The sequence below is a fragment of the Nerophis lumbriciformis genome, linkage group LG30 (assembly GCF_033978685.3).
Source record: "Nerophis lumbriciformis linkage group LG30, RoL_Nlum_v2.1, whole genome shotgun sequence".
Taxonomy (NCBI): domain Eukaryota; kingdom Metazoa; phylum Chordata; class Actinopteri; order Syngnathiformes; family Syngnathidae; genus Nerophis; species Nerophis lumbriciformis.
The window spans coordinates 31114457-31141186 of NC_084577.2; the positions used below are offsets into that span (position 1 = coordinate 31114457).

At 40.4% G+C, this 26730-nt stretch overlaps 2 protein-coding genes across 4 annotated transcripts in view; both read right to left on the bottom strand.

Annotated features, from left to right (window-relative positions):
• Nucleotides 1-679: 679 nt before the first annotated feature.
• LOC133572853 (dehydrogenase/reductase SDR family member 13-like) lies at nucleotides 680-19748 on the bottom strand. Of its 3 annotated transcripts, none has more exons than XM_061925911.1 (6): nucleotides 19479-19748; nucleotides 15026-15144; nucleotides 13461-13584; nucleotides 10355-10681; nucleotides 2487-2716; nucleotides 680-1166 (listed from the first exon to the last, which is right to left on the bottom strand). In XM_061925911.1, exons 1-6 carry the CDS (start codon nucleotides 19600-19602, stop codon nucleotides 1161-1163), a joined length of 930 nt encoding a protein of 309 aa, XP_061781895.1. In that variant the 5' UTR covers nucleotides 19603-19748; the 3' UTR covers nucleotides 680-1160. The 3 variants fall into 3 exon arrangements, with proteins under 3 accessions (XP_061781895.1, XP_061781896.1, XP_061781894.1); XM_061925912.2 differs by lacking the exon at nucleotides 680-1166 and having other exon boundaries at nucleotides 1916-2716; nucleotides 19479-19533; nucleotides 19641-19741; XM_061925910.2 differs by lacking the exon at nucleotides 680-1166 and having other exon boundaries at nucleotides 1923-2716.
• A 4724-nt stretch (nucleotides 19749-24472) lies between these two features.
• The window catches only part of LOC133572854 (dehydrogenase/reductase SDR family member 13-like), a 34269-nt gene continuing 32011 nt past the window's right edge, over nucleotides 24473-26730 (bottom strand). The window contains exon 5 of the mRNA XM_061925913.1: nucleotides 24473-24782. Within this exon, the coding sequence (XP_061781897.1) occupies nucleotides 24523-24782 (260 nt within the window). The 3' untranslated portion in view covers nucleotides 24473-24522. The remainder of the gene's footprint in view (nucleotides 24783-26730) is intronic.

Here is a 26730-nt window from a genome sequence, read left to right on the forward strand (position 1 = left end):
TGTGAAATATTTCTTCAAACTTACCGTGATTAAAATTCAAAAAAAATATTCTGGCAAATCTAGAAAATCTGTAGAATCAAATTTAAATCTTATTTCAAAGTATTTTGAATTTCTTTTCAAATTTTTGTTCTGGAAAATCTAGAAGAAATACTGATTTGTCTTTGTTAGAAATATAGCTTGGTCCAATTTGTTAAATATTCTGACAAAGTGCAGATTGGATTTTAACCAATTTAAAAACATGTCATCAAAATTCTAAAATGTATCTTAATCAGGAAAAATGACTAATGATGTTCCATAAATTATTTTTTTTAATTTTTTCAAAAAGATTCAAATTAGCTAGTTTTTCTCTTCTTTTTGTCGGTTGAATTTTGAATTTTAAAGAGTCGAAATTGAAGATAAACTATGTTTGAAAATTTGATTTTTATTTATTTCGTGTTTTCTCCTCTTTTAAACCGTTCAATTAAGTGGCTTTTTATTGCGTTCCTCAAACAATATTTATCATCTGAAAGGTCGTTTTCTTTCTGAAAAGCATGAAGTTGTGCCAAAGAATTCCTTTTAAATACTACCCCTGTCATGAAAGAAGTCAAAGTACTGCTACTGTAAATACTATTTGTCACGTTCAAACACTGAGGACATCTATTAAACAAGACAAAAGGCAAGGAATCGAACAGAGACAGAATTCAATTTGGACTCGATATTGAGGAGAGACATGGCCACTGCACTCTCTGTACAGTCCTGCACCACGCTCTGACCAAGAAGGTTTTCGTCTCCTCTTTTATTCAGATGTTCAACGTTCACGCACCAACACATGTCACAGCAGGAATGGGAAGTATGTAAAAACAGTCATTGTTTTCGGTCGCTTTGAAGACCAAGAAGTGGGATTTCTCGGGCTTGGGCTCTTCCTGGATCCAGCTGGGGCAGGTGTTGGGAGGACAATGGATAACAACCCCTCCCGTCTCCTGACCACAGCGACTTCAAGAGGGCAGCGGGTCGTAAATAGCGTTGACCTCGGTTACCAAAATAGTTGGAAGAGAGTTTGTGAAATACTTCAAAGAGAGTTCGTTTAACACTTCAAAGAGAGTTCCTCTGGAAGTTGAGCAGATCCTGCCATCTGTCCGTGTTGAAATCACAGTGGCGTTTCACCAGCCTTCTTCCTCTTGTTAGGCCTCGAAAGACAGCCTTCATCTTCTTATCAGGAACATAATGTAATACAACGTTTCTTTTTGTGATAACTTACAAACAATTATTCCAATACTATTCCTGTCATGAAAAATGTCAAAGTACTGCTACTGTAAATACTATCTCTGTCATGAAAGAAGTCAAAGTACCGTATTTTCCGCACCATAAGGCGCCCTGGGTTATAAGCCGCGCCTTCAATGAACGGCATATTTCAAAACTTTGTCCACCTATAAGCCGCCCCGTGTTATAAGCCGCATCTAACTGCGCTAAAGGAATGTCAAAAAAACAGTCAGATAGGTCAGTCAAACTTTAATAATATATTAAAACCAGCGTGATGTGGGCGCGCATGGAGTCGTATATCAACATGGACGAAGCTGCGTGAAAAAAGCCACCCGGCCTCTTCGCGTAAACTTAAACTTACCTTAACCACTCGCTCATCTTTTCTTCATCCATCCCTTCGAGTTAGCTTTTATGATGACGCCGGCTGGAAAGGTCTCTTTTGGCAAGGTCTTCCTTTTGAATATCACCATGGGTGGAAGTTTCTGGCCATTAGCATGGCAAGCTAGAACCACAGGGAAGGATGACTTCTCATTCCCTGTGGTGCGAATATTCACCGTACGTGCTCCCGTTGTATCCACAGTGCGGTTCACAGGAATATCAGTTGCTGTGAAATAGTAATCCGTGTGCGGATGGAGAGATTGCGTCTTTTCATCAACCGGATCCCGGTCGCTTAGTAGGAGCCATTTTGTGGTCTTTACAGATGTAAACACACAAAGGAAATGAAACGTACGGTAATATCCGCGCGCTTTTTTCTTCTTGTACGCGGGCGGGTGGTTGCTTACAGTAGAAGAAGAAGCGCTTCCTCTTCTATGGGGGCGGGTGCTTACCTTGGCGGTTGCTTGCGTAGAAGAAGAAGCGCTTCCTGTTCTACCGGGAAAAAAGATGGCGGCTGTTTACCGAAGTTGCGAGACCGAAACTTTATGAAAATGAATCTTAATATTAATCCATATATAAAGCGCACCGGGTTATAAGGCGCACTGTCAGCTTTTGAGAAAATTTGTGGTTTTTAGGTGCGCCTTATAGTGCGGAAAATACGGTACTGCTACTGTACTCGTGAATGAATATTTGCTTTTCTGGACCAAAGTAAATGACTAAAAACTTTCCTTCTGTCACAGCGTTAAGGAAAATGTCCTCTCAATCATAAACTCTACTTGAACGTCTTCACTCCAAAACGTATTTCTTAGTACTTAGTGTGACGTCACGACGTAGAGACGAGATCACGACATGTGGGTCAGTCTCTCGCTCACCTCCCACAGTTTTCTGGCCGTGGCGTCGTCTCGCCCTCTGCGTGCCACCTGCCGCACGGCGCAGTTGGAGAAAAAGCGCCCGCTCAGCGCCTCGATGCCCTCCTGCAGGGCGCAGTAAAGCGTGCACTGGGCGCCGCCCTCGGGGTCCAGGAAGAAGAGCTTGGCGAAGGGCGTCTGTAAAGTCGTCAGCCACCAGCTCATGTTGCGACACAGCTGGGTGTTGATGACTCCTGTGAAGAGCAGGGAAAATGGCCGTAATCTAAACATGAACTCAAATGTAGTTTGTGTGAAGAGTTGAGAGCAGAGTGTTGTTATGGTGCAGTACTAAGACACTCAAATAGTACACTATAGCACTGCTGTAACACACTACATGTACTCACTTAAGTTACTCTTTGGATAAATTGTACTTGTCAGAGTTGTAATGTAACATACTTTTACTTGAGTATTTTTGAAAAGAAGCGCTACTTTTACTCCGTTACATTGACTTTCATTCCGACCGTTACATTTATTTCTATCACAATTATTTATAATTAAAGCTGCAAGCAGCATTGGTCGGGCCCGCGTATTTGGCAGGTGCAAGTCCTAAGTGTCCCAATACTTTTGTCCAGTTTTAATCCCAAGTGTCCCAATACTTTTGGCAAATTGTAGCCCTAAGTGTCCCAATACTTTTGTCCAGTTTTAATCCCAAGTGTCCCAATACTTTTTGGCAAGTTGTAGTCCTAAGTGTCCCAATACTTTTGTCAAGTTGTAGTCCCAAGTGTCCCAATACTTTTGTCCAGTTTTCGGCCTAAGTGTCCCAATACTTTTGTCCGGTGGTAGTCTGAAGTGTCCCAATACTTTTGTCCGGTGGTAGTCTGAAGTGTCCCAATACTTTTGTCTAGTGTACCTACCTTGTCTGCATTGTGTGGGCACGCTGGTGCTTCCTGCTTTTAAGCAGCCATCTTAAAAAAACAGCAGCGCAGCAGCATCAGCGCAGCGGGTCTTTGAAGGGTCATAAAATCAAAACCGGAGCAGGTATTAAAACGCTGTTCTGTTATTTTATACACAAGGGTTTAATCTCTCTCCTGTGTTAGATTGAAGCCGAAACGACAAACGCGCTCAGAGGAGATAGTTTTTGAAGGAAGGTGACCGGTTTTTACAAAAAATTTGTTTTGAAGGGGGAATAGCAAACTTCCTGTTGATTTTTTCTGGGGGTTGTCAATTTATGAAATGTGGGTCTAAGTGAGCCCTACATAGAGGTTTTTGTTTCATGTTTCTCCGACCTTCCCAGTGGAAGTTACAGGCAGTTTTGTCAGTTTATTCATCCAAGGAGCAGTTTTTTGTGCGTTTCATTAAAAAATTGCGCTAGAGCACAATTTTGAGATTTGGGGTTAGGTTTTTTTATTAGATCGCAATTTTTGCCAGTCCTGATGTGTGTGTTCAGTTCGGTGAGTTTTGAAGCATGTTAAGGGGGTCAAATTACAGCTCAAAGAGGCAAAAGTGACTGTTTTTAGTACTTTTTTGTCTTGAAGGGGGAATTGCCAACTTCCTGTTGATTTTTGCCCGATGATATACAATGATGAAAACTAGGTCTAAGTCAGACTTACATACAGGTTTTTGTTTCATGTCTCTCCGATCTTCCTAGTGGGAGAATTTTGAGTTTTGAGGTTTTTTTTTTTTTTAAAAAGATAATTTTCGCAGGTCCTGATGTGTGGGTCAAATATGGTGAGTTTTGAAGCATGTTAAGTGGGTCAAATTACAGTTTAATGTGGCGGCGGAAGAATAAAGAATAAAACCTTAGAAATTCAATAGGTCCTTATGTCCCATTGCATAAGGACTCCCAAAGGGAGTCCTTATGCAATGGGCCATGCGGGCCCTAATTATTGATTATGGCTTGCAAAGACGTGTTCTCATGTAAGTTTCTCAATACACGACCTGTTTTTTGTGCCTTTAAAAAAGAATTAGAACTCTACGTTAAAACACTCTCTAACTCTAACAACCAAAAAGCTGTGAAAACGATGATGCTGTGTTCCACATTTAAGTTATTTACAGAAATTGTGTGAGCCTATGGCTTTGCACTTTATATATATATATATATATATATATATATATATATATATATATATATATATATATATATATATATATATATTGCATTCTATTTTAGTTACTTTGAATTTACAACCCCCTGGCGCTGTTTTGTACTGTTTTTGTACTTATTAGGGCCCGCATGGCCCATTGCAAAAGGACTCCTTATGCAATGGGACATAAGGACCTATTGAATTTCTAAGGTTTTTTAGGGCCCGCATGGCCCATTGCATAAGGACTCCCGAAGGGAGTCCTTATGCAATGTAACTCCCACTGGGAAGGTCGGAGAGACATGAAACAAAAACCTCTATGTAGGTCTCATTTAGACCTACATTTCATAAATTGACAACCCCCAGCAAAAATCAACAGGAAGTTTGCTATTCCCCCTTCAAAACAAATTCTTTGTAAAAACCAGTCACCTTCCTTCAAAAACAAACTCCTCTGAGCGCGTTTGTTGTTTCGCCTTCAAACTAACACAGGAGAGAGATTGAACCCTTGTGATTACAACAACAGAAGCGCTTTTTTATAACTGCTCCGGTTTTGATTTTATGAGCCTTCAAAGAACCACTGCGCTGATGCTGCTGCGCTGCTGTTTTTGTAAGATGGCTGCTTAAAAGCAGGAAGCACCAACGTGCCCACACAATGCAGACAAGGTAGGTACACTAGACAAAAGTCTTGGGACACTTCAGACTAAAAGTAGACAAAAGTATTGGGACACTTATGACTACCACTGGACAAAAGTATTGGGACAGTTAGGACTAGCACCTGCCAAATACGCGGGCCCGACCAACGCTGCTTGCAGCTTTAATTATTATTATTCTTCCGCAACTTTGCGCTGTAATTTGACCCCTTTAACATGCTTCAAAACTCACCAAATTTGACACACACATCAGTAATTTCTGGCAAAACTTTTTAGTCTAAAAACCAACCCTCAAAACTCAAAATTGCGCTCTAGCGCCCCCTAGGAAAGAAAAACTAGACTGCCTGTAACTCCCACTAGGAAGGTCGGAAAGGCATGAAACAAAAACCTCTATGTAGGTCTGACTCAGACCTAGTTTTCATAATAGTACATCCTCGGGCAAAAATCAACAGGAAGTTGGCAATTCCCCCTTCAAGACAAAAAAGTACTAAAAACAGTCACTTTTGCCTCTTTGAGCTGTAATTTGACCCCCTTGACATGCTTCAAAACTCACCAAACTGAACACACACATCAGGACTGGCTAAAATTGTGATCTAATGAAAAAAACCTAACCCCAAATCTCAAAATTGTGCTCTACCGCAATTTTTTTATGAAACGCAGAAACAACTGCTCCTCGGAAGAAACAAATGACAAAACTGCCTATAACTCCCACTGGGAAGGTCGGAGAGACATGAAACAAAAACCTCTATGTAGGTCTCACTTAGACCTACATTTCATAGATTGACAACCCTCAGCAAAAATCAACAGGAAGTTTGCAATTTCCCCTTCAAAACAAAATTGTTTTATAAACCGGTCACTTCTCTTCAAACATTATCTCCTCTGAGCGCGTTTGTTGTTTCAGCTTAAAACTTACACAGGAGAGAGATTGAACCCTTCCAAATAAAAGTTATCGAAAGAATGTTTCTAACTGCTCCGGTTTTGATTTTATGACCCTTCAAAGACCCGCTGCGCTGATGCTGCTGTTTTTTCAAGATGGCTGCTTAAAAGCAGGAAGCACCAGCGTGCCCACACAATGCAGACAAGGTAGGTACACTAGACAAAAGTATTGGGACACTTCGGACTAAAAGTAGACAAAAGTATTGGGACACTTATGACGAAAACTGAACAAAAGTATTGGGACACTTATGACTACCACTTTACAAAAGTATTGGGACACTTGGGACTACAACTTGACAAAAGTATTGGGACACTTACTACTACCACTGAACAAAAGTATTGGGCAACTGGACAAAAGTATTGGGACACTTACACTGGACAAAAGTATTGGGACACTTGGGACTAAAACTTGACAAAAGTATTGGGACACTTAGGACTACCACTGGACAAAAGTATTGGGACACTTATGACTACCACTGGACAAAAGTATTCGGACACTTGGGACTACCACTGGACAAAAGTATTGGGACACTTGGGACTAAAACTTGACAAAAGTATTGGGACACTTAGGACTACCACTGGACAAAAGTATTGGGACACTTATGACTACCACTGGACAAAAGTATTCGGACACTAAGGACTACCACTGAACAAAAGTATTGGGACACTTACACTGGACAAAAGTTTTGGGACACTTCTCAAACTTGACAAACGTATTGGGACACTTAGGATTAGCACCTGCCAAATATGCGGGCCCGACCAATGCTGCTTGCAGCTTTAATTTTGATTATTATTTCTCAACTGTTTGTAAATCAATCAATCAATCAATCAATCAATGTTTATTTATATAGCCCTAAATCACAAGTGTCTCAAAGGGCTGCACAAGCCACAACGACATCCTCGGTACAGAGCCCACATAAGGGCAAGGAAAAACTCCCCCCAGTGGGACGTCGATGTGAATGACTATGTTGAAATTTATAAATAAAGGTTTATAAAATTTAAATAAAAAAAAAATATATATATAGAGACCTGATTGATTGAGACTTTAATTAGTAGATTGCACAGTGAAGTACACATTCCGTACAATTGACCACTAAATGGTAACATCACAATAAGTTTTTCAACTTGTTTGAGTCGGGGTCCACGTTAATCAATTCTACTGACTTGTGTCAGAATGTTCTCAAAGAAGAAACGCTACTTTTACTCCGTTACATTTATTTCTATCACAATTATTTATAATTATTGATTATGGCTTGCAAAGACGTGTTCTTATGTTAGCGACCCTGCTTCCGGCAACCACTGTCACGTGACTCTGTTTAGCCAATCCCACGTAAGCTTTAGTGACGTCTGATTCTGTTTCAACCAATCAAACAAGCACAAAGTACAGCTATAGGAAGCTGAAATATGTCAGCAAATGATGAAATAAAGACCTACCGACTTGTTTAATAAGTGTCAGAATGTTCCCAAAGAAGACACGCTACTTTTACTCCGTTACATTGAGTTGCATTCCGATCGTTATATTTATTTATAATCTTTTGATTATGTCAGCGATCCTACTTCCGGAAGGCACTGTCACGTGACTCTGTTTAGCCAATCCAACGTGAGCTGTAGTGACGTTTCATTCCGTTTCAACCAATCAAACAAGCACAAAGTGAGATGGAATATGTCAGCAAATGATGAAATAAAGACCTACTGACTTGTTTAATAAGTGTCAGAATGTTCCCAAAGAAGACACGCTAATTTTACTCCGTTACATTCCGATCGTTATATTTATTTATAATCTTTTGATTATGGCTTGCTAAAACGTATTATGTCAGCGATCCTACTTCCGGCAGGCACTGTCACGTGACTCTGTTTAGCCAATCCAACGTGAGCTGTAGTGACGTTTCATTCCGTTTCAACCAATCAAACAAGCACAAAATACAGCTACCGGACGCTGAAATATGTCAGTATTCTCTTAAAAAGTTGACTAAAAAAAACGACTAATAACCACAAGTGTCCTTTAAACACATTAAAACATTACCAAAAACATCAAAAAGCAGTGGAAAGTTGTACTTATCTGCTAGATCCGGCGCTTGAAAGTTACTAGTGCTCGTTAATTAGCATGTAGCATTGTCTTCTTCTACTGTGTTTACATCTAAAGTGGCTGAACAAGATGAAGTGACCACAGTCGCCCCCTAGTGTAGGAGAGGCACACTGCGTGTGGCCATCACTCACAGTACAGATAAGACTAGAACTTCACAATAAAACATACTTGCCAACCCTGCCGGATTTTCCCGGGAGACTCCCGAAATTCAGCGCCTCTCCCGAAAACCTCCCGGGACAAATTTTCTCCCGAAAAACTCCCGAAATTCAGGCGGACCTGAGTGACGTGTTGACAACACACAACAACAGTGTCTACCGTAAAGCAGTTCGTCTGCCGTAAACAGCAATGTTGTGACACTTTTAAACAGGACAATACTGCCATCTACTGTACATGCATATGTGACCCACCCATAATGTGTCACATTTTTGTGTTGATTTATTTATTTTATTTTGTGGTTTGAATTCGTTTTTGGAGCTGTCATTACACATTTATAAGTATTCACATTGGTCAGTAGGGGGCAGTTGGGGCGTTTCTTCCCAATTGAATGCTATCACCTGCAGACCGGAAGTGGCTTGTCATTCTGATGAGAGCGACCAGTCTGTGAACAATTGAAACGTCCTGTGCGCTTTTTCCTCCTGTATAACAGGTTAGTTTTGGTGAATCAACTCACTGAATAATATCCATGTGATCTTTATAAGTTTAAGTACACATTCTGATGGTGGAGCCTAACTCTAAAGTGTTTGTGAGTTGTAGTTTGTAAATGAACACTGAAATTCAAGTATTTATTTTATTTATATATATATATATATATATATATATATATATATATATATATATATATATATATAGCTAGAATTCACTGAAAGTCAAGTATTTCTTATATACCGTATTTTCCGCACTATTAGCCGCACCTAAAAACCACAAATTTACTCAAAAGCTGACAGTGCGGCTTATAACCCGGTGCGCTTTATATATGGATTAATATTAAGATTCATTTTCATAAAGTTTCGGTCTCGCAACTACGGTAAACAGCCGCCATCTTTTTTCCCCGTAGAACAGGAAGTGCTTCTTCTTCTACGCAAGCAACCGCCAAGGTAAGCACCCGCCCCCATAGAACAGGAAGCGCTTCTTCTTCTACTGTAAGCAACCACCCGCCCGCGTAGAAGAAGAAGAAGCGCGCGGATATTACGTTTCATTTCCTTTGTGTGTTTACATCTGTAAAGACCACAAAATGGCTCCTACTAAGCGACAGGTTTCCGGTTCATGAAAAGACGCAATCTCTCCATCCGCACACGGACTACTATTTCACAGCAACTGCCTAAAGACTTTCAAGAAAAGCTGGCTACTTTCCGTGCATATTGTAAAAACAAGATAGCTGAAAAAAAGATCCGGCCAGAGAACATTATCAACATGGACGAGGTTCCACTGACTTTTGATATTCCTGTGAACCGCACTGTGGATACAACGGGAGCACGTACGGTGAATATTCGCACCACAGGGAATGAGAAGTCATCCTTCACTGTGGTTCTAGCTTGCCATGCTAATGGCCAGAAACTTCCACCCATGGTGATATTCAAAAGGAAGACCTTGCCAAAAGAGACCTTTCCAGCCGGCGTCATCATAAAAGCTAACTCGAAGGGATGGATGGATGAAGAAAAGATGAGGGAGTGGTTAAGGTAAGTTTACGCGAAGAGGCCGGGTGGCTTTTTTCACGCAGCTCCGTCCATGTTGATATACGACTCCATGCGCGCCCACATCACGCTGGTTTTTAATATATTATTAAAGTTTGACTGACCTATTTGACTGTTTTTTTGACATTCCTTTAGCGCAGTTAGATGCGGCTTACAACACGGGGCGGCTTATAGGTGGACAAAGTTTTGAAATATGCCGTTCATTGAAGGCGCGGCTTATAACCCAGGGCGCCTTATGGTGCGGAAAATACGGTATATATATATATATCTTAACCACGCCCCCAACCACGCCCCCACCTCCCGAAATCGGAGGTCTCAAGGTTGGCAAGTATGCAATAAAATAAAAATAGAATATATGGAAAAACATTGTTTTCTTCTAGAATTTAGTGGGTGTGGCTTATAGAGGTGAAATATGGACAAAGATGATAGCAGTGAGCCCTTCACTGACCTGGATGTAGGCTGTAGCAGGTGACCTCTGACCCCTCCAGCCTGTTAGCCAGCTCCCTGGTGAAGAGCAGGTTGCACAGCTTGCTGCTGCAGTAGGCCCGGAAGTCCTGCCAGGTGGACTGGCCCGACACCAAGTCCTTGTGGGACGCCAGCAGGGAGAAGTCCACGGTGCCGAGGCGGTGGAGAAGCGAGGCCACGTTCACCACCCGAGCCGCTCCGCACCGGCGCATGCGCTCCAGGAGAAGGTTGGTGAGCAGGAAGTGACCCAGGTGGTTGACCCCCAACGCCATTCCAAAGCCCTCTCGTGTGCGTCCGGGACCCATGTGACCTGTGTTGGGGCAGAACTCCCATTTGACTCACAACTGTTTCAAGTCAGGGTGTCCAAACTGCATTGATTCACATGCACACAATAGTAAAAATAATCATAATAAAAAATAAAAATAAATAATAATATTAATACTAAAATACAAATAATAATATTAATATTAATAACAAATAATACTAATACAAAGTATTATTAATATTATTAATAAAAAAGTATAATAAATTAATTCTAAATAAAATATGGAATCAATCAATGTTTATTTATATAGCCCTAAATCACAAGTGTCTCAAAGGGCTGCACAAGCCACGACGACATCCTCGGTACAGAGCCCACATAAGGGCAAGGAAAAACTCACCCCAGTGGGACGTCGATGAACAATAATCCATCCATCCATTTTCTACCGCTTGTCCCTTTCGGGGTCGCGGGGGGGTGCTGGAGCCTATCTCAGCTGCATTCGGGTGGAAGGCGGGGTACACCCTGGACAAGTCACCACCTCATAGCAGGGCCAACACAGAACATTCACACTCACATTCACACACTAGGGACCATTTAGTGTTGCCAATCAACCTATCCCCAGGTGCATGTCTTTGGAGGTGGGAGGAAGTAAGTAATAAATATATTATTATAGAAATAATAATAATATTAATAATAAAACACAAATAATAATAATAATAATAATAAAATAATAATAACAATAGTATTAATAATAAGAATGATTATATTAACAATAATAAATAATAATTTAGGCTGAGGTTGCCGAGGTAGTTAAAAAGCTCCTCGGTGGCAAGGCCCCGGGGGTGGATGAGATCCGCCCGGAGTTCCTTAAGGCTCTGGATGCTGTGGGGCTGTCTTGGTTGACAAGACTCTGCAACATCGCGTGGACATCGGGGGCGGTACCTCTGGATTGGCAGACCGGGGTGGTGGTTCCTCTCTTTAAGAAGGGGAACCGGAGGGTGTGTTCCAACTATCGTGGGATCACACTCCTCAGCCTTCCCGGTAAGGTCTATTCAGGTGTACTGGAGAGGAGGCTACGCCGGATAGTCCAACCTCGGATTCAGGAGGAACAGTGTGGTTTTCGTCCTGGTCGTGGAACTGTGGACCAGCTCTATACTCTCGGCAGGGTCCTTGAGGGTGCATGGGAGTTTGCCCAACCAGTCTACATGTGTTTTGTGGACTTGGAGAAGGCATTCGACCGTGTCCCTCGGGAAGTCCTGTGGGGAGTGCTCAGAGAGTATGGGGTAACGGACTGTCTGATTGTGGCAGTCCGCTCCCTGTATAATCAGTGCCAGAGCTTGGTTCGCATTGCCGGCAGTAAGTCGGACACGTTTCCAGTGAGGGTTGGACTCCGCCAAGGCTGCCCTTTGTCACCCATTCTGTTCATAAACTTTATGGACAGAATTTCTAGGCGCAGTCAAGGCGTTGAGTGGATCTGGTTTGGTGGCTGCAGGATTAGGTCACTGCTATTTGCAGATGATGTGGTCCTGATGGCTTCCTCCGGCCAAGATCTTCAGCTCTCACTGGATCGGTTCGCAGCCGAGTGTGAAGCGACTGGGATAGGAATCAGCACCTCCAAGTCCGAGTCCATGGTTCTCTCCCGGAAAAGGGTGGAGTGCCAGCTCCGGGTTGGGGAGGAGATCTTGCCCCAAGTGGAGGAGTTCAAGTACCTCGGAGTCTTGTTCACGAGTGGGGGAAGAGTGGATCGTGAGATCGACAGGCGGATCGGTGCGGCGTCTTCAGTAATGCGGACGCTGTATCGATCCGTTGTGGTGAAGAAGGAGCTGAGCCGGAAGGCAAAGCTCTCGATTTACCGGTCGATCTACGTTCCCATCCTCACCTATGGTCATGAGCTTTGGGTCATGACCGAAAGGACAAGATCACGGGTACAAGCGGCCGAAATGAGTTTCCGCCGCCGAGTGGTGTGGCTCTCCCTTAGAGATAGGGTGAGAAGCTCTGTCATCCGGGGGGAGCTCAAAGTAAAGCCGCTGCTCCTCCACATCGAGAGGAGCCAGATGAGGTGGTTCGGGCATCTGGTCAGGATGCCACCCGAACGCCTCCCTAGGAAGGTGTTTCGGGCACGTCCGACCGGTAGGAGGCCACGGGGAAGACCCAGGACACGTTGGGAAGACTATGTCTCCCGGCTGGCCTGGGAACGCCTCGGGGTCCCACGGGAAGAGCTGGACGAAGTGGCTGGGGAGAGGGAAGTCTGGGCTTCCCTGCTTAGGCTGCTGCCCCCGCGACCCGACCTCGGATAAGCGGAAGAAGATGGATGGAAATAATAATAATAAAAATAATAATTATATTAATGATAGTAATATTCCATCCATCCATCCATCTTCCTCCGCTTATCCGAGGTCGGGTCGCGGGGGCAGCAGCCTAAGCAGGGAAGCCCAGACTTCCCTCTCCCCAGCCACTTCGTCCAGCTCCTCCCGGGGGATCCCGAGGCGTTCCCAGGCCAGCCGGGAGACATAGTCTTCCCAACGTGTCCTGGGTCTTCCCCGCGGCCTCCTACCGGTCGGACGTGCCCTAAACACCTCCCTAGGGAGGCGATCGGGTGGCATCCTGACCAGATGCCCGAACCACCTCATCTGGCTCCTCTCAAAAATATTAATAATACAAAATATATAAAACAATAATACTATAATTATTATGAATAATAATAATATACAAATAACAATAATATTAGTAATAAAATAAAAATAATAATTATATTAATAATAAAAAAATAAAATAAAAATAATAATAATAATAATAATATTAATAATAAAAATAATATCTACCTTACCTGCATTGTTGATGAGAATGTCCAATCTGGGCTCAGATTTCAAGAAGGTGTCAACAAAGCTGCGAACAGACTTCAAGCTCGCTAGATCCAAGTGCATGAACACAATTTGAGCATTGCCGGTCTCCTGGAAGACAAAACTTCTATCAGGGCTTCAAATGTTGATAAATTTTGTCATTTGTTGATTGACTTTTTTTTGCTGAATCAAGTCATAGGATGAAATAGGGCTTGGCGCTCCATGTATCGCAATAGACACGTAATCGATGGCAATAAAGAATGTATTCAATATATTTTTTTTGTATGTATATATATATATATATATATATATATATATATATATGTATGTGTGGGAAAAAAAATCACAAGACTATTTCATCTCTACAGGCCTGTTTCATGAGGGGGTTCCCTCAATCATCAGGAGATTTTAATGGGAGCATTCACATACCATGGTTTATATAGGGCACAGAGTGGGTGGGTACAGGCTGGCGTAGGGGCGTGGTGATTGGCTCATGTGTTACCTAGGAGGTGTTTCCGTCTGTGGCGGCATGCTGTTACAATTTCGCTGCGCTTGTTGAGGGATGACAGGTCTGGACGGTAAATAATAAACAGTTTCTCTTTCAAGCATAGGTTGCATCTTTTATTACCACTATTGTAAGGTGTGCTGGATGCAAGAATTTGCCATGTTATTGAATATTCAACATTATTGTCTTTGAGGTCCCAAATGTGTTTGCTGAGTTCTGTGGTATTCCGCAGGTTTTGGTTCCTGAAAGAAGCCTTGTGATTGTTCCATCTGGTTTTGAACTCTCCCTCGGTTAATCCTACATATGTGTCGGATGTGTTAATGTCCTTGCGTGTTACCTTAGATTGGTAGACAACTGATGTTTGTAAGCACCCCCCGTTGAGAGGGCAATCAGGTTTCTTTCGGCAGTTGCAGCCTTTGTTGGTTTTGGAGTCGCTCTGTCCGGGGGCCGACGGCTCATTTGCAATTGTTTTGTTGTGGTTTGAGATAATTTGTCGTATATATTGTTCATACAGCTGTAGCTCAATTTAATGTTGTTCTTGTTGAATACTTTTCTTAGGATGTTGTCTTTGGGAAAGTGTTTGTCAATCAGATGGAGGAATTTGTGTCCAATGTTAGTTGAGACGTTTTTGCTGTATGGGGGGTTGTACCAGATGATGTCGTTTCGTTTTCTGTTCTTTTTTGGTTGGTTTTCTGGCGTGGGTTCATAGGTGAGGGTGAAATTGCATCCGCTTTCATCAAGGGCTTTTTGGTACGGGGGGTTGCTTGGTCAAATTCAGCTTTGCTAGATGACAGCATCGATAGCCTTTTATTAATTCCGGTAGGTATTCTTTTCGTGGTGGTGGGTGGGTGGTTGCTGTCATGGTGCACGTATATATATATATATATATATATATATATGTATTTATGTATGTATGTATGTATATATATACATATATATATATAAATACAAATGTCCCTCGCGATCTTGACATTGCCCATCCCTACTAGATCAGCTGACTTATTTAAAGAAAAAAAGATGTAATCAACAAGTGTATCAGTTCATCACCTGGCGGATGTCAAACACGGCGGCCTCGGCTTTCTCCTTGTTGCGACACGCCAGGATGACTCGGGCTCCTCTCTTGGCCAGTTCCACAGCGGTGGCCTTACCGATACCCGCGTTGCCTCCTGACAAAACAACTACACTCAACACCCAAATAACAACTGTCAGTAGTCAACAAAACATAATCCAATGACGCCTTTTTCCAAATTCATTGGAGGTTGAAATGAACACTTGAAATATGCATGAAGATAAACGTGTGTTACTGTAAATGTCATTCTGTGGGGATTTATGACATCATAGCAAATTAATGGGTTCTCTTACAATATATCATTCATCGGGTTGTACAGTACTAATAACGTACCACGGTACTCGTGAATTACAAAAGGTACTTTGAAAATTACCAGTACTTTTTTTCACGGAGATGACACGCTGTGGACCCATTTTGGCTTCCAAACTAACGATAAAGGTGAAACTATAAACGCTAAAGCGCTACTGCATTAAAACATAGCAAGCTAGCAGCTAACGCCCCTCCACAGTATTTTAGCTACTTCTAAACCACTAATCCTCGCCTCCACGGCGACAAATAAAGTACGTTTTTTTTACATATACCATTATCACTGAGGTAGAGGAATAGCTAAACATGCTTCACTACACCCCGTAGGAGGATACAATAGCTCACCGCTAACAGCAAGCTAGCGCGACTGAATGTAAACAAATGGGTGGATCTATACAAATGTCGACTGTAACGATACCAAGTGCAAGAGTTGATCAAGTTGATGCTACAATGATTACATCCAAAATGTTTATTACCAGAAAATCTTTTGTCATATTGTTATTGTTTATAAAGTCATACTGGCCATATAAAGTTTATAAAGTTGCTTGTGATCCTGGAACTACCGTATTTTCCGCACCATAAGGCGCCCTGGGTTAAAAGCCGCGCCTTCAATGAACGGCATATTTCAAAACTTTGTCCACCTATAAGCCGCCCGGTGTTGTAAGCCGCATCTAACTGCGCTAAAGGAATGTCAAAAAAACAGTCAGATAGGTCAGTCAAACTTTAATAATATATTAAAAACCAGCGTTCTAACAACTCTGTTCACTCCCAAAATGTACGCAAATGTGCAATCACAAACATACGTATATCAACATGGACAGAGCTGCGTGAAAAAAGCCACCCGGCCTCTTCGCGTAAACTTAAACTTACCTTAACCACTCGCTCATCTTTTCTTCATCCATCCCTTCGAGTTAGCTTTTATGATGACGCCGGCTGGAAAGGTCTCTTTTGGCAAGGTCTTCCTTTTGAATATCACCATGGGTGGAAGTTTCTGGCCATTAGCATGGCAAGCTAGAACCACAGTGAAGGATGACTTCTCATTCCCTGTGGTGCGAATATTCACCGTACGTGCTCCCGTTGTATCCACAGTGCGGTTCACAGGAATATCAGTTGCTGTGAAATAGTAATCCGTGTGCGGATGGAGAGATTGCGTCTTTTCATGAACCGGATCCCTGACGCTTAGTAGGAGCCATTTTGTGGTCTTTACAGATGTAAACACACAAAGGAAATGAAACGTACGGTATATCCGCGCGCTTTTTCTTCTTCTACGCGGGCGGGTGGTTGCTTACAGTAGAAGAAGAAGCGCTTTCTGTTCTATGGGGGCGGGTGCTTACCTTGGCGGTTGCTTGCGTAGAAGAAGAAGCGCTTCCTGTTCTACCGGGAAAAAAGATGGCGGCTGTTTACCGAAGTTGCGAGATCGAAACTTTATGAAAATGAATCGTAATATTAATCCATATATAAAGCGCACCGGGTTAAAAGCCGCACTGTCAGCTTTTGAGTAAATTTGTGGTTTTTAGGTGCGGCTAATAGTGCGGAAAATACGGTACTTGGTATCAGATCCCTACCAAAATTTGTAGTATCAGCCTGGTGTCAAACAAGAGAATAAGTGATTATTACATTTTAACAGAAGTGCAAATGGAACATGTTGAAACAGGAAGTAAGCAGATATTAACAGGAAATAACCAAGTAGATGAAAAATGTGTACAAAATAATAGGTGTATAAATGACACAATATGTTACTGCATACGTCAGCAGACTAATTAGGAGTCTTTGTTTGTTTACTTACTACTAAAAGACAAGTTATCTAGTATGTTCAACATCTTATTTCATGAAAACGTTCTTCTGTGATTGCAATAACAAACATATGGTTCATGCAGGGCCGGCCCGTGGCACAGGCCGTATAGGCAAATGCTAAGGGCGCCGCCCATCAGGGGGCGCCACGCCAGTCCCACAAATTTTGGAGAAAAAAAAAAGAAAAAAAGTTGGTACTATTATTTCTAAATACAAAAAATAATCCCACGTTAATTAAAATGCAAAGTAAAGCCTATTTAATAGAAATATTATTTGTTACAACATTACGCCCCCTCCTCCCCCCGCATGGTGCGCCCCCTCCCTTCCCGTATCATGACTCTTTTTGGACACATCAAAAAATCAACACAAGATGTCAAAACGGCCAAAACTGTCAGGTGCCCAGGGAAGAAAAAAGAGAAAAGAAGAGGAGGAGAAACAAGAAAAGACAGAGGTAGCAGGTAGGTAACGTTAGCCTACATTAAATTATTTGTCTGTTACAGAATGTGATAGTAACCTGGCTTTTTAGCATTAAGCTAATGTTACATGACTCGGCAATTGCTAATCAATAAATAGCTAGTTCTGTTTTAACGTCGGGTTAATATTGTGGAGGGGGCTAAATTGTTATGGAAAATAATAATGTAACGTTAGGTAATTACAGTACTCCCACCTTACATTCCTCAGGGACATTTGTATTAGATCTTTTAAGCAGGTGTTTTTTGTTTACATTGTTATTGCCTTCTGGTTAGCTAATGTTTGCCCTGCAGGTAATAGTCACTTTTCCACCCCTTTATATATTAGGTATAGTTGTAAGTAAAAAAAAAAGGTCAAAGACAAAGCTATTCGGTTTCTTGTGAGTATATACCAGGGGTCGGCAACCCGCGGCTCCGGAGCCGCATGCGGCTCTTTGATCACTCTGATGCGGCTCAGCAGTTTACTTGCTGAACCCCCCAATTTTCCCGTGAGACTTCTGGATTTCAGTGCCTCTCACAGAAAACACCCGGGATTAATAATCACCGATTTTCACCCTTACGGCTATAATAAGGGCGTGCCATGATGGTACAACATTTGGCGCCCTCTACAATCTGTATTAACAGCGTGCCAGCCCAACACTTGTTATACAATATACATCTTCTGCTTGCTCACGTAGGTGACAGCAAGGCATACTTGGTCAACAACCACACAGGTCACACTGACGGTGGCGGTATAAAAAAAACAAACTTTAACACTCTTACTAATAATGCGCCACACTGTGGGGGGGGGGTATATTGTATCCCGGAAGAGTTAGGGCTGCATGGGATTCTGGGTATTTGTCCTGTTGTGTTTATGTTGTGTTACGGTGCAGATGTTCTCCCGAAATTTGTTTGTCATTCTTGTTTGGTGTGGGTTCACAGTGTGGCGCATTATTAGTAAGAGTGTTAAAGTTTTGTTTTTTTATACCGCCACCGTCAGTGTGACCTGTGTGGTTGTTGACCAAGTATGCCTTGCCGTTATCTACGTGAGCAAGCGGAAGTCCCATACAACGTGTGGCTGATCAGGCACGCTGGGTGTAGTGGGTGCTATATGCTGTACCATCACGGCACGCATGACGCTGACAAGCGCCATTCATTTAAAACCCGCGTGCCGCACCAGCTTTCAAATTCCACCTAAAGGTGTGGGCAACGTGTCTGAGACCCCTGGTTATACATAGCACAAAGCAAAAAAAAAAACTTTGAATGCATCCATCCATCCATCCATTTTCTACCGTGTTATTTCATTTAAAATTTCAAAAAATTTTTGCGGCTCCCATTGTTTTATATAATTTGTGAAACTGGTCAAAATGGCTCTTTGACTGGTAAAAGTTGCCGAGCCCTGGTATATACACTTCACTGCCGATGTGGGGGGGCGCCACCTAAAATCTTGCCTAGGGCGCCTGATTGGTTAGGGCCGGGCCTGGGTTCATGTATCATAACATTCTCTGCCAAAATGAAAACATGACATTATTTGTTGTCCGCTTGATTTGGAAAAGTATCGAAAATAATCAACATACATTTTGGTACTAATACCAAAACCTTGGTATCGGAACAACTTTAATCATGAATAATGCATTTTGTGTACTTTTTTTGAATACGCCAAGCTAAGTGAGGAATATGCGGACACGGGCAAAAAGATAATATACGCGAAGATAAGTGACGAATCTGCGGACATGAGCAAGAAGAAGAGTTGACCTAACAATGAAAACAATCGTGAAAACAAACGTGGCCTTCAAATCGATCATGTTTTTATACTAAATTGCAAAACGCTTGTCGCAATAACCTCGATGATGTTCCATGTCGGTAATAAGCGGAAGATTATTACCTGTGACGATGACCGTCTTCCCGGTCAGCATCGCCGGGCTGAAGTTCCTGGTGCCCTTGAACGCAACATAATAAAGTAACAAGTAACAAAAGACGATTGTTGCTAAGACAAGAAGCGCCCACATCGCTGCTATGTCGTCAAACTCGCACTCTGACGTCTTACGGGGTCACCTATGTAACCACGGCTCTTGTAAAACATGTACTTATTAAATGTGAGCTATGAAAGACGGACACCGAATTTTGACCGTCCGTCACATTTTTTGCAGTAATCGTCGTGTTAGACCAACCCCACTTCCGTTCCGGCCTTCACAATAAAAGTCCTACTCGCAATCCCTTTAACTGGAGTGAAGAAAAAAAAGAGTTTAAAAAAAATAAACGAATTAAAATTTTGATTTTAATTTTCTATACGAAATATGAAAGGAGGAAACATAGATGAAGTTATTGCTCTTCGATACTGAAAAAATAACACTTTGTTTTATAATAAAAAATATTTATATTTCAAAATTAATTTAAGATATACCAATTTTTGGTTTACTTTTTCAATTCTCATTCACACAAATACATAATCAAAGACTAAAACATACACTGAGGTTCCACACCAGTTTCAAGAATAAAAGTTGTTTTCTTTGCGGTAGCCTTTCTTTGTGTCTCTCCTGCGCTTGCGATAACAATCCACTAGATGTCGCTGTGCACGCACATAAATAAAGTTTTTTAAAACATGACATCTTCTGCGTGTTTGCTGTCGCGAAAACTCGATTTAGGCCTACAAAACCCATAGCGATATTTTCAGAGCTGGCTTCAGAATCATTGTTAAATAATTCTAGCAATATAACAATATTAATAACAAGATCTGATAGCTCAGTTACAGCCATACTTGCCAACCCTCCCGGACTTTCCGGGAGACTCCCGAAATTCAGCGCCTCTCCCGAAAACCTCCCGGGACACATTTTCTCCCGAAAATCTCCCGAAATTCAGGCGGAGCTGGAGGCCACGCCCCCTCCAGCTCCATGCGGACCTGAGTCCGCTTTCCAACAATATAAAGAACGTCTGCAGTAAAGCAGTTCGTCTGCCGTAAACAGCGATGTTGTGACACTCTTAAACAGGACAATACTGCCATCTAGTGCATTTGATGAAGGCACTTTTGTGCGTGCCACACAGCAATGCATCATCAGAGAGGGTGTTCAGCATGGTTCGAAAAATAGTGACAGAGAATAGAACAAGGATGGACAATTCAACCCTTAACTCAACATTGAGTAGATGAATGTTATGTGTGTGTATATGTGTAAATAAATGAACACTGAAATTCAAGTATTTCTATTATTTATATATATATATATATATATATATATATATATATATATATATATATATATATATATATATATATATATATATATATATATGTATGTGTGGGAAAAAAATCACAAGACTATTTCATCTCTACAGGCCTGTTTCATGAGGGGGGGTACCCTCAATCGTCAGGAGATTATATATATATATATATATATATATATATATATATATATATATATATATATATATATATATATATATATGTCTTAATAAGGTTATCCAAAAAATAGTGCTCGATACCGTAGTAGAGCGTAATATATGTATGTGTGAGAAAAAAAATCACAAGACTATTTCATCTCTACAGGCCTGTTTCATGAGGGGGGGTACCCTCAATCGTCAGGAGATTTTCTGACGATTGAGGGTACCCCCCCTCATGAAACAGGCCTGTAGAGATGAAATAGTCTTGTGATTTTTTTTCTCACACATACATATATATATATATATATATATATATATATATATATATATATATATATATATATATATATATATATATATATATAATAAAATAAATATATATTTATAGCTAGAATTCACTGAAAGTCAATTATTTCTTTTATATATATATATATATTAGAGATGCGCGGATAGGCAATTTATTTCATCCGCAACCGCGTCAGAAAGTCGTCAACCATCCGCCATCCACCCGATGTAACGTTTGATCAGAACTGCACCCGCCCGCCATCCGCCCGCACCCGCCCGAAGTTTTATTTACGGAGGCAATAATTGAGCATGGATTTCCAATCGCACTGGCTGATCACATGGGACAGTTAAATGTTTGTAATGCAACCTTTAAAAATCATTACGCGGTGATCGCGGTCCCAAAAATAAACTTTTCTTGCATGATAATGTCCAGAAAAATTCGCTTTATATTACTATAGAGTCCTTTTAACGAATGAGTTTGATGGTTTATCACAAACCTTAAATGAAAGAAGTCCTTTGTTCTCCTGCACCATGCGCGCGTGCGCTTTGGCCTTGCTTCGTGTTTGGTGCACAATCCTGTCGGCTGTATTTCACAGCACGACATACTGTTAAAAGTGTTTATACTATTTATGCTTTCAAGTCCAAGTTGAAGAAATCTTGTTAAATGTTGACAGCATAACTACCAAAATACAGAAGTATGTCCTTAATATTTTTGCAGTGCTATTTCTGTTGAAAAGTTCAAATGATTACATTAGAGATGTGATGTGCCACTTTTCAAGTGTCTGATGGCTTCAATTAATTTTCATTCATTTTTCATATTTTGAATTCTTTTGAAAGGCTTACAAAAAAACTACATTTGAATTGTAATTCCATGCTATTGACAGGACTATTAATTTTAATGAAGTTAGCTTACCATGTTTACAGTATGATAATTGTGATAGAAATGTGAATTTTAGGCACAGAATATTTTTTACAATTGAACAAGGCAGTAGATTATACAAGCTTGGACAGAAAGTTAATAATGACACCAATTTTTTTTTAATGGAATTGTTTAGTACTGTTTTACCATTTGTTTACTGTAAAAAGTGTTTATACTGTTTATACTTTCAATGAACAAATTGAAGTCTTGTGAAAGGTTGACAGGATAACTGGCATTAACTGTCAAAATAATTTCAAACTATTGAAGTTAGCTTACAGAATAAACATGCCAATCAACCCATATGATTTTTGCTGTAATATTTTTGTTTTGAAAAGTCACTGTGACTGATAGAAAAGTGATGGTTTTAGCAACATTTTAACCTGTCTGAATGCTAATAATCATTTTGCGTCGGGGGGCGAAGCCCTGAACCCTCCACCAGGACTTTGTCCTGGACCTACCGGGGCCTGCGGCCCTTGGACCCTGGCTACTAGGTTTTTCTGATTTCAAAAGTTGGCAGGTATGGTGAGGTTATAAAGCTTTTGCCTGTTAAAGAAAGGAGACTGATCCAATGCAGCACAGACATTCGCGTGCCACCCTGTCATGACCCAGACGCACACCAGTGCGCAATCATATGGGAGCCGCGCTGAGCGCACCTCCAAGCGCGTCTCGCTGCCGGCGACGGCCAGGTATGGGCCCACGCTCCAGCGCCATCCATTTTCAGGGCTAGTTGATTCGGCAGGTGGGTTGTTACACACTCCTTAGCGGGTTCCGACTTCCATGGCCACCGTCCTGCTCTCTATATAAACCAGGGTGAGCCCCACCCCTTTCGTGAGCGCACTGCGCGCGGAGTGACCCCTGTTACGCGCCCCCGGCAACAGGGGTGGCGGGCAGGTAAGCTGCGCGGGCAGAGCGCGCGGAGTGACCCATGTTACGAGCCCCCGGCCACGGGGGTGGCGGGCAGGTAAGCTGCTTACCTGCTGCGCGTGACGCCGGCCGCGGCGAAGGCGGACGAGGCGGGGTGTCGGTGCGGTGGGCGCGGTGGTGACCCTGGACGTGCGTCGGGCCCTTCTCGCGGATCGCCTCAGCTACGGCTCCCGGTGGGGCCCTCTCGGGGGAAGGGGCCTCGGTCCCGGACCCCGGCGAGGCGTCCCTTCTCCGCTCCGTAAAAGTGTCCATCTCTTTTTTTTTTTTTTCTTCTGTTGGGGCATATGCTGCAGGTGCCTGCTCGTTTTTCGTATGTGGGTAACAACATTTAACTATGTATATATATTTACCAATTGGTTTAACTGCCACCCGCAAAAAAAAAAAAAATCTAATTAATCCGCCCGATAAAATCTTATTTTTTTTAATTTCATCCGCCCGATCCGCGGATAATCCGCAGACTCCGCGGTTGTGCCCGCAAACCGCGCATCTCTAATATATATATATATATATATCCATCCATCCATTTTCTACCGCTTATTCCCTTTGGGGTCGCGGGGGGCGCTGGAGCCTATCTCAGCTACAATTGGGCGGAAGGCGGGGTACACCCTGGACAAGTCGCCACCTCATCGCAGGGCCAACACAGATAGACAGACAACATTCACACTCACATCCACACACTAGGGTCAATTTAGTGTTGCCAATCATATGAAATACTTGACTTGGTGAATTCTAGCTGTAAATATACTCCTCCCCTCTTAACCACGCCCCCAACCACGCCCCCATCCCAACCCCGCCCCCACCCCCCACCTCCCGAAATTGAAGGTCTCAAGGTTGGCAAGTATGGTTACAGCTAATCTTATTACCTATGTTTTATTACCTGTGGAATTATTACCTATGTTTTATTACCTGTGGAATTATTACCTATGTTTTATTACCTGTCCTAGTTTGTGAACCAGTTCTCAAACAATGGCAATACAACTATTCTGATGAAAGTAGTGTAAATGTTATATTTCACAGCCAAATAAAGCATTAAATGGTTGGATTATTTTCAAATGACAACAACTAGCTTTAGTTAGTCCGGTTTGAGTCAATTAGTATAAAAAATGTTTCACATAATTTGACCCTTTTGAGTATTCTGGGAACTTTTTTGTCCTTTCGGGTACATTTCTGCTCTCTTATTGGCCGTAACTTTAGTCGTGTTAGTCCAAATTATGTATAAAAGATCCAAATAAAAATAAAACAACGTCAGGAGGTCAGTTGTTTCTTTTTAAGGGAGTTGACAACCTTATGTGATCCTGTCAATAATACAAATAAAACGTTGTTGAATGAAAACATGGTGTCATGGACATAATATTTGTCGTTACTGAAGCTTGAAACAAGGAAGGAGAACATCTTTATTCCATCTGGCAGATCGGCCAAGAGTCTTTCATGCAAGAGCGCACATTTTCTCGCTGATCTCCCACAGCTTCTTGGCCGCGCCGTCGTCTTTGGCCTTGGCGTAGACGTCCCGCACCGTGCAGTTGGAGAAGTAGCGCCCGCTGAGAGGTTCGATTCCCTCCTGCAGAGCACAGTGGAGAGTGGTCTGGGACCCCTGCACCGTGTTTTTGAAGAAGTAGACCGTCACCGGCTTCAGCAGGATCTGCAGGAAGGAGCTGGTGTTCCTGGCTAAGTCCGAGTTGATCGCTCCTACGGGGGAAACAACACAAATGTGAATGTATGTATATATGTATGTATATGTGTATATGTATATGTACATATGTATATGTATGTGTTTATGTATATGTAAATGTATGTGTATATATATAGATATGTATGTGTGTATGTATACTGTATGTATATAGTTATGTGTATATATGTACTGTATGTATATATAAATATATATATATATGTATGTGTTTATGTATATGTAAATGTATGTGTATATATATATATGTATATATGTATGTATATATTTATGTATATATGTATGCGTATATGTATGTATTGTGTGTATCAATAAAGTATTATCTATATATCTATCTATGTAAATATATATTTATATGTATGTGTTTATGTATATGTAAATGTATGTGTATATATATATATATATATATATATATATGTGGGTGTATATGTATGTATATATGTATGTGTATATATATATGTATATGTATGTGTATATGTAAATGTATGTATATATATATAGATATGTATGTGTGTATGTATACTGTATGTATATAGATATGTGTATATATGTACTGTATGTATATATAAATATATATATATATATGTATGTGTTTATGTATATGTAAATGTATGTGTATATATATGTATATATGTATGTATATATTTATGTATATATGTATGCGTGTATGTATGTATTGTGTATATCAATAAAGTACTATCTATATATCTATCTATGTAAATATATATTTATATGTATGTGTTTATGTATATGTATATGTATGTATATATATAGATATGTATGTGTGTATGTATACTGCATGTATATAGATATGTGTATATATGTACTGTATGTATATATAAATATATATATATATGCATGTGTTTATGTATATGTAAATGTATGTGTATATATATATGTATATATGTATGTATATATATATATATATGTATGTGTTTATGTATATGTAAATGTATGTGTATATATATATGTATATATGTATGTATATATTTATGTATATATGTATGCGTATATGTATGTATTGTGTATATCAATAAAGTACTATCTATATATCTATCTATGTAAATATATATTTATATGTGTGTGTTTATGTATATGTAAATGTATGTGTATATATATATATATATATATATATATATATATATATATATATATGTATGTGGGTGTATATGTATGTATATATGTATGTGTATATATATGTATATGTATGTGTATATGTAAATATGTGGGTGTATATGTATGTATATATGTATGTGTATATATATGTATATGTATGTGTATATGTAAATGTATGTATATATGTATATACCGGTATATATATATATATATATATATATACTGTATATGTGGGTGTATATGTATGTATATATGTATGTGTATATATATGTATATGTATGTGTATATGTAAATGTATGTATATATATATATAGATATGTATGTGTGTATGTATACTGTATGTATATAGTTATGTGTATATATGTACTGTATGTATATATAAATATATATATATATATATTTATGTGTTTATGTATATGTAAATGTATGTGTATATATATATGTATATATGTATGTATATATTTATGTATATATGTATGCGTATATGTATGTATTGTGTATATCAATAAAGTACTATCTATATATCTATCTATGTAAATATATATTTATATGTATGTGTTTATGTATATGTAAATGTATGTATATATATATATATATATATATATGTATATATATGTATGTGTATATGTATTTGTATGTATATGTATATATATGCACATTTGTATCTATCGTAAAGTATTTAAGCTCGCGTTGTTAGCATTAGCTAATATGCTAACACCTTCACAAGTGACTGTGTTAGCATTATTAACTTACATTCTTTTTGTATTGTTTCACTTTCACAAATTCCTCAGTAAATTCACCAAAACATCAGCGTGGAGTTATTGAGTCTGTTCA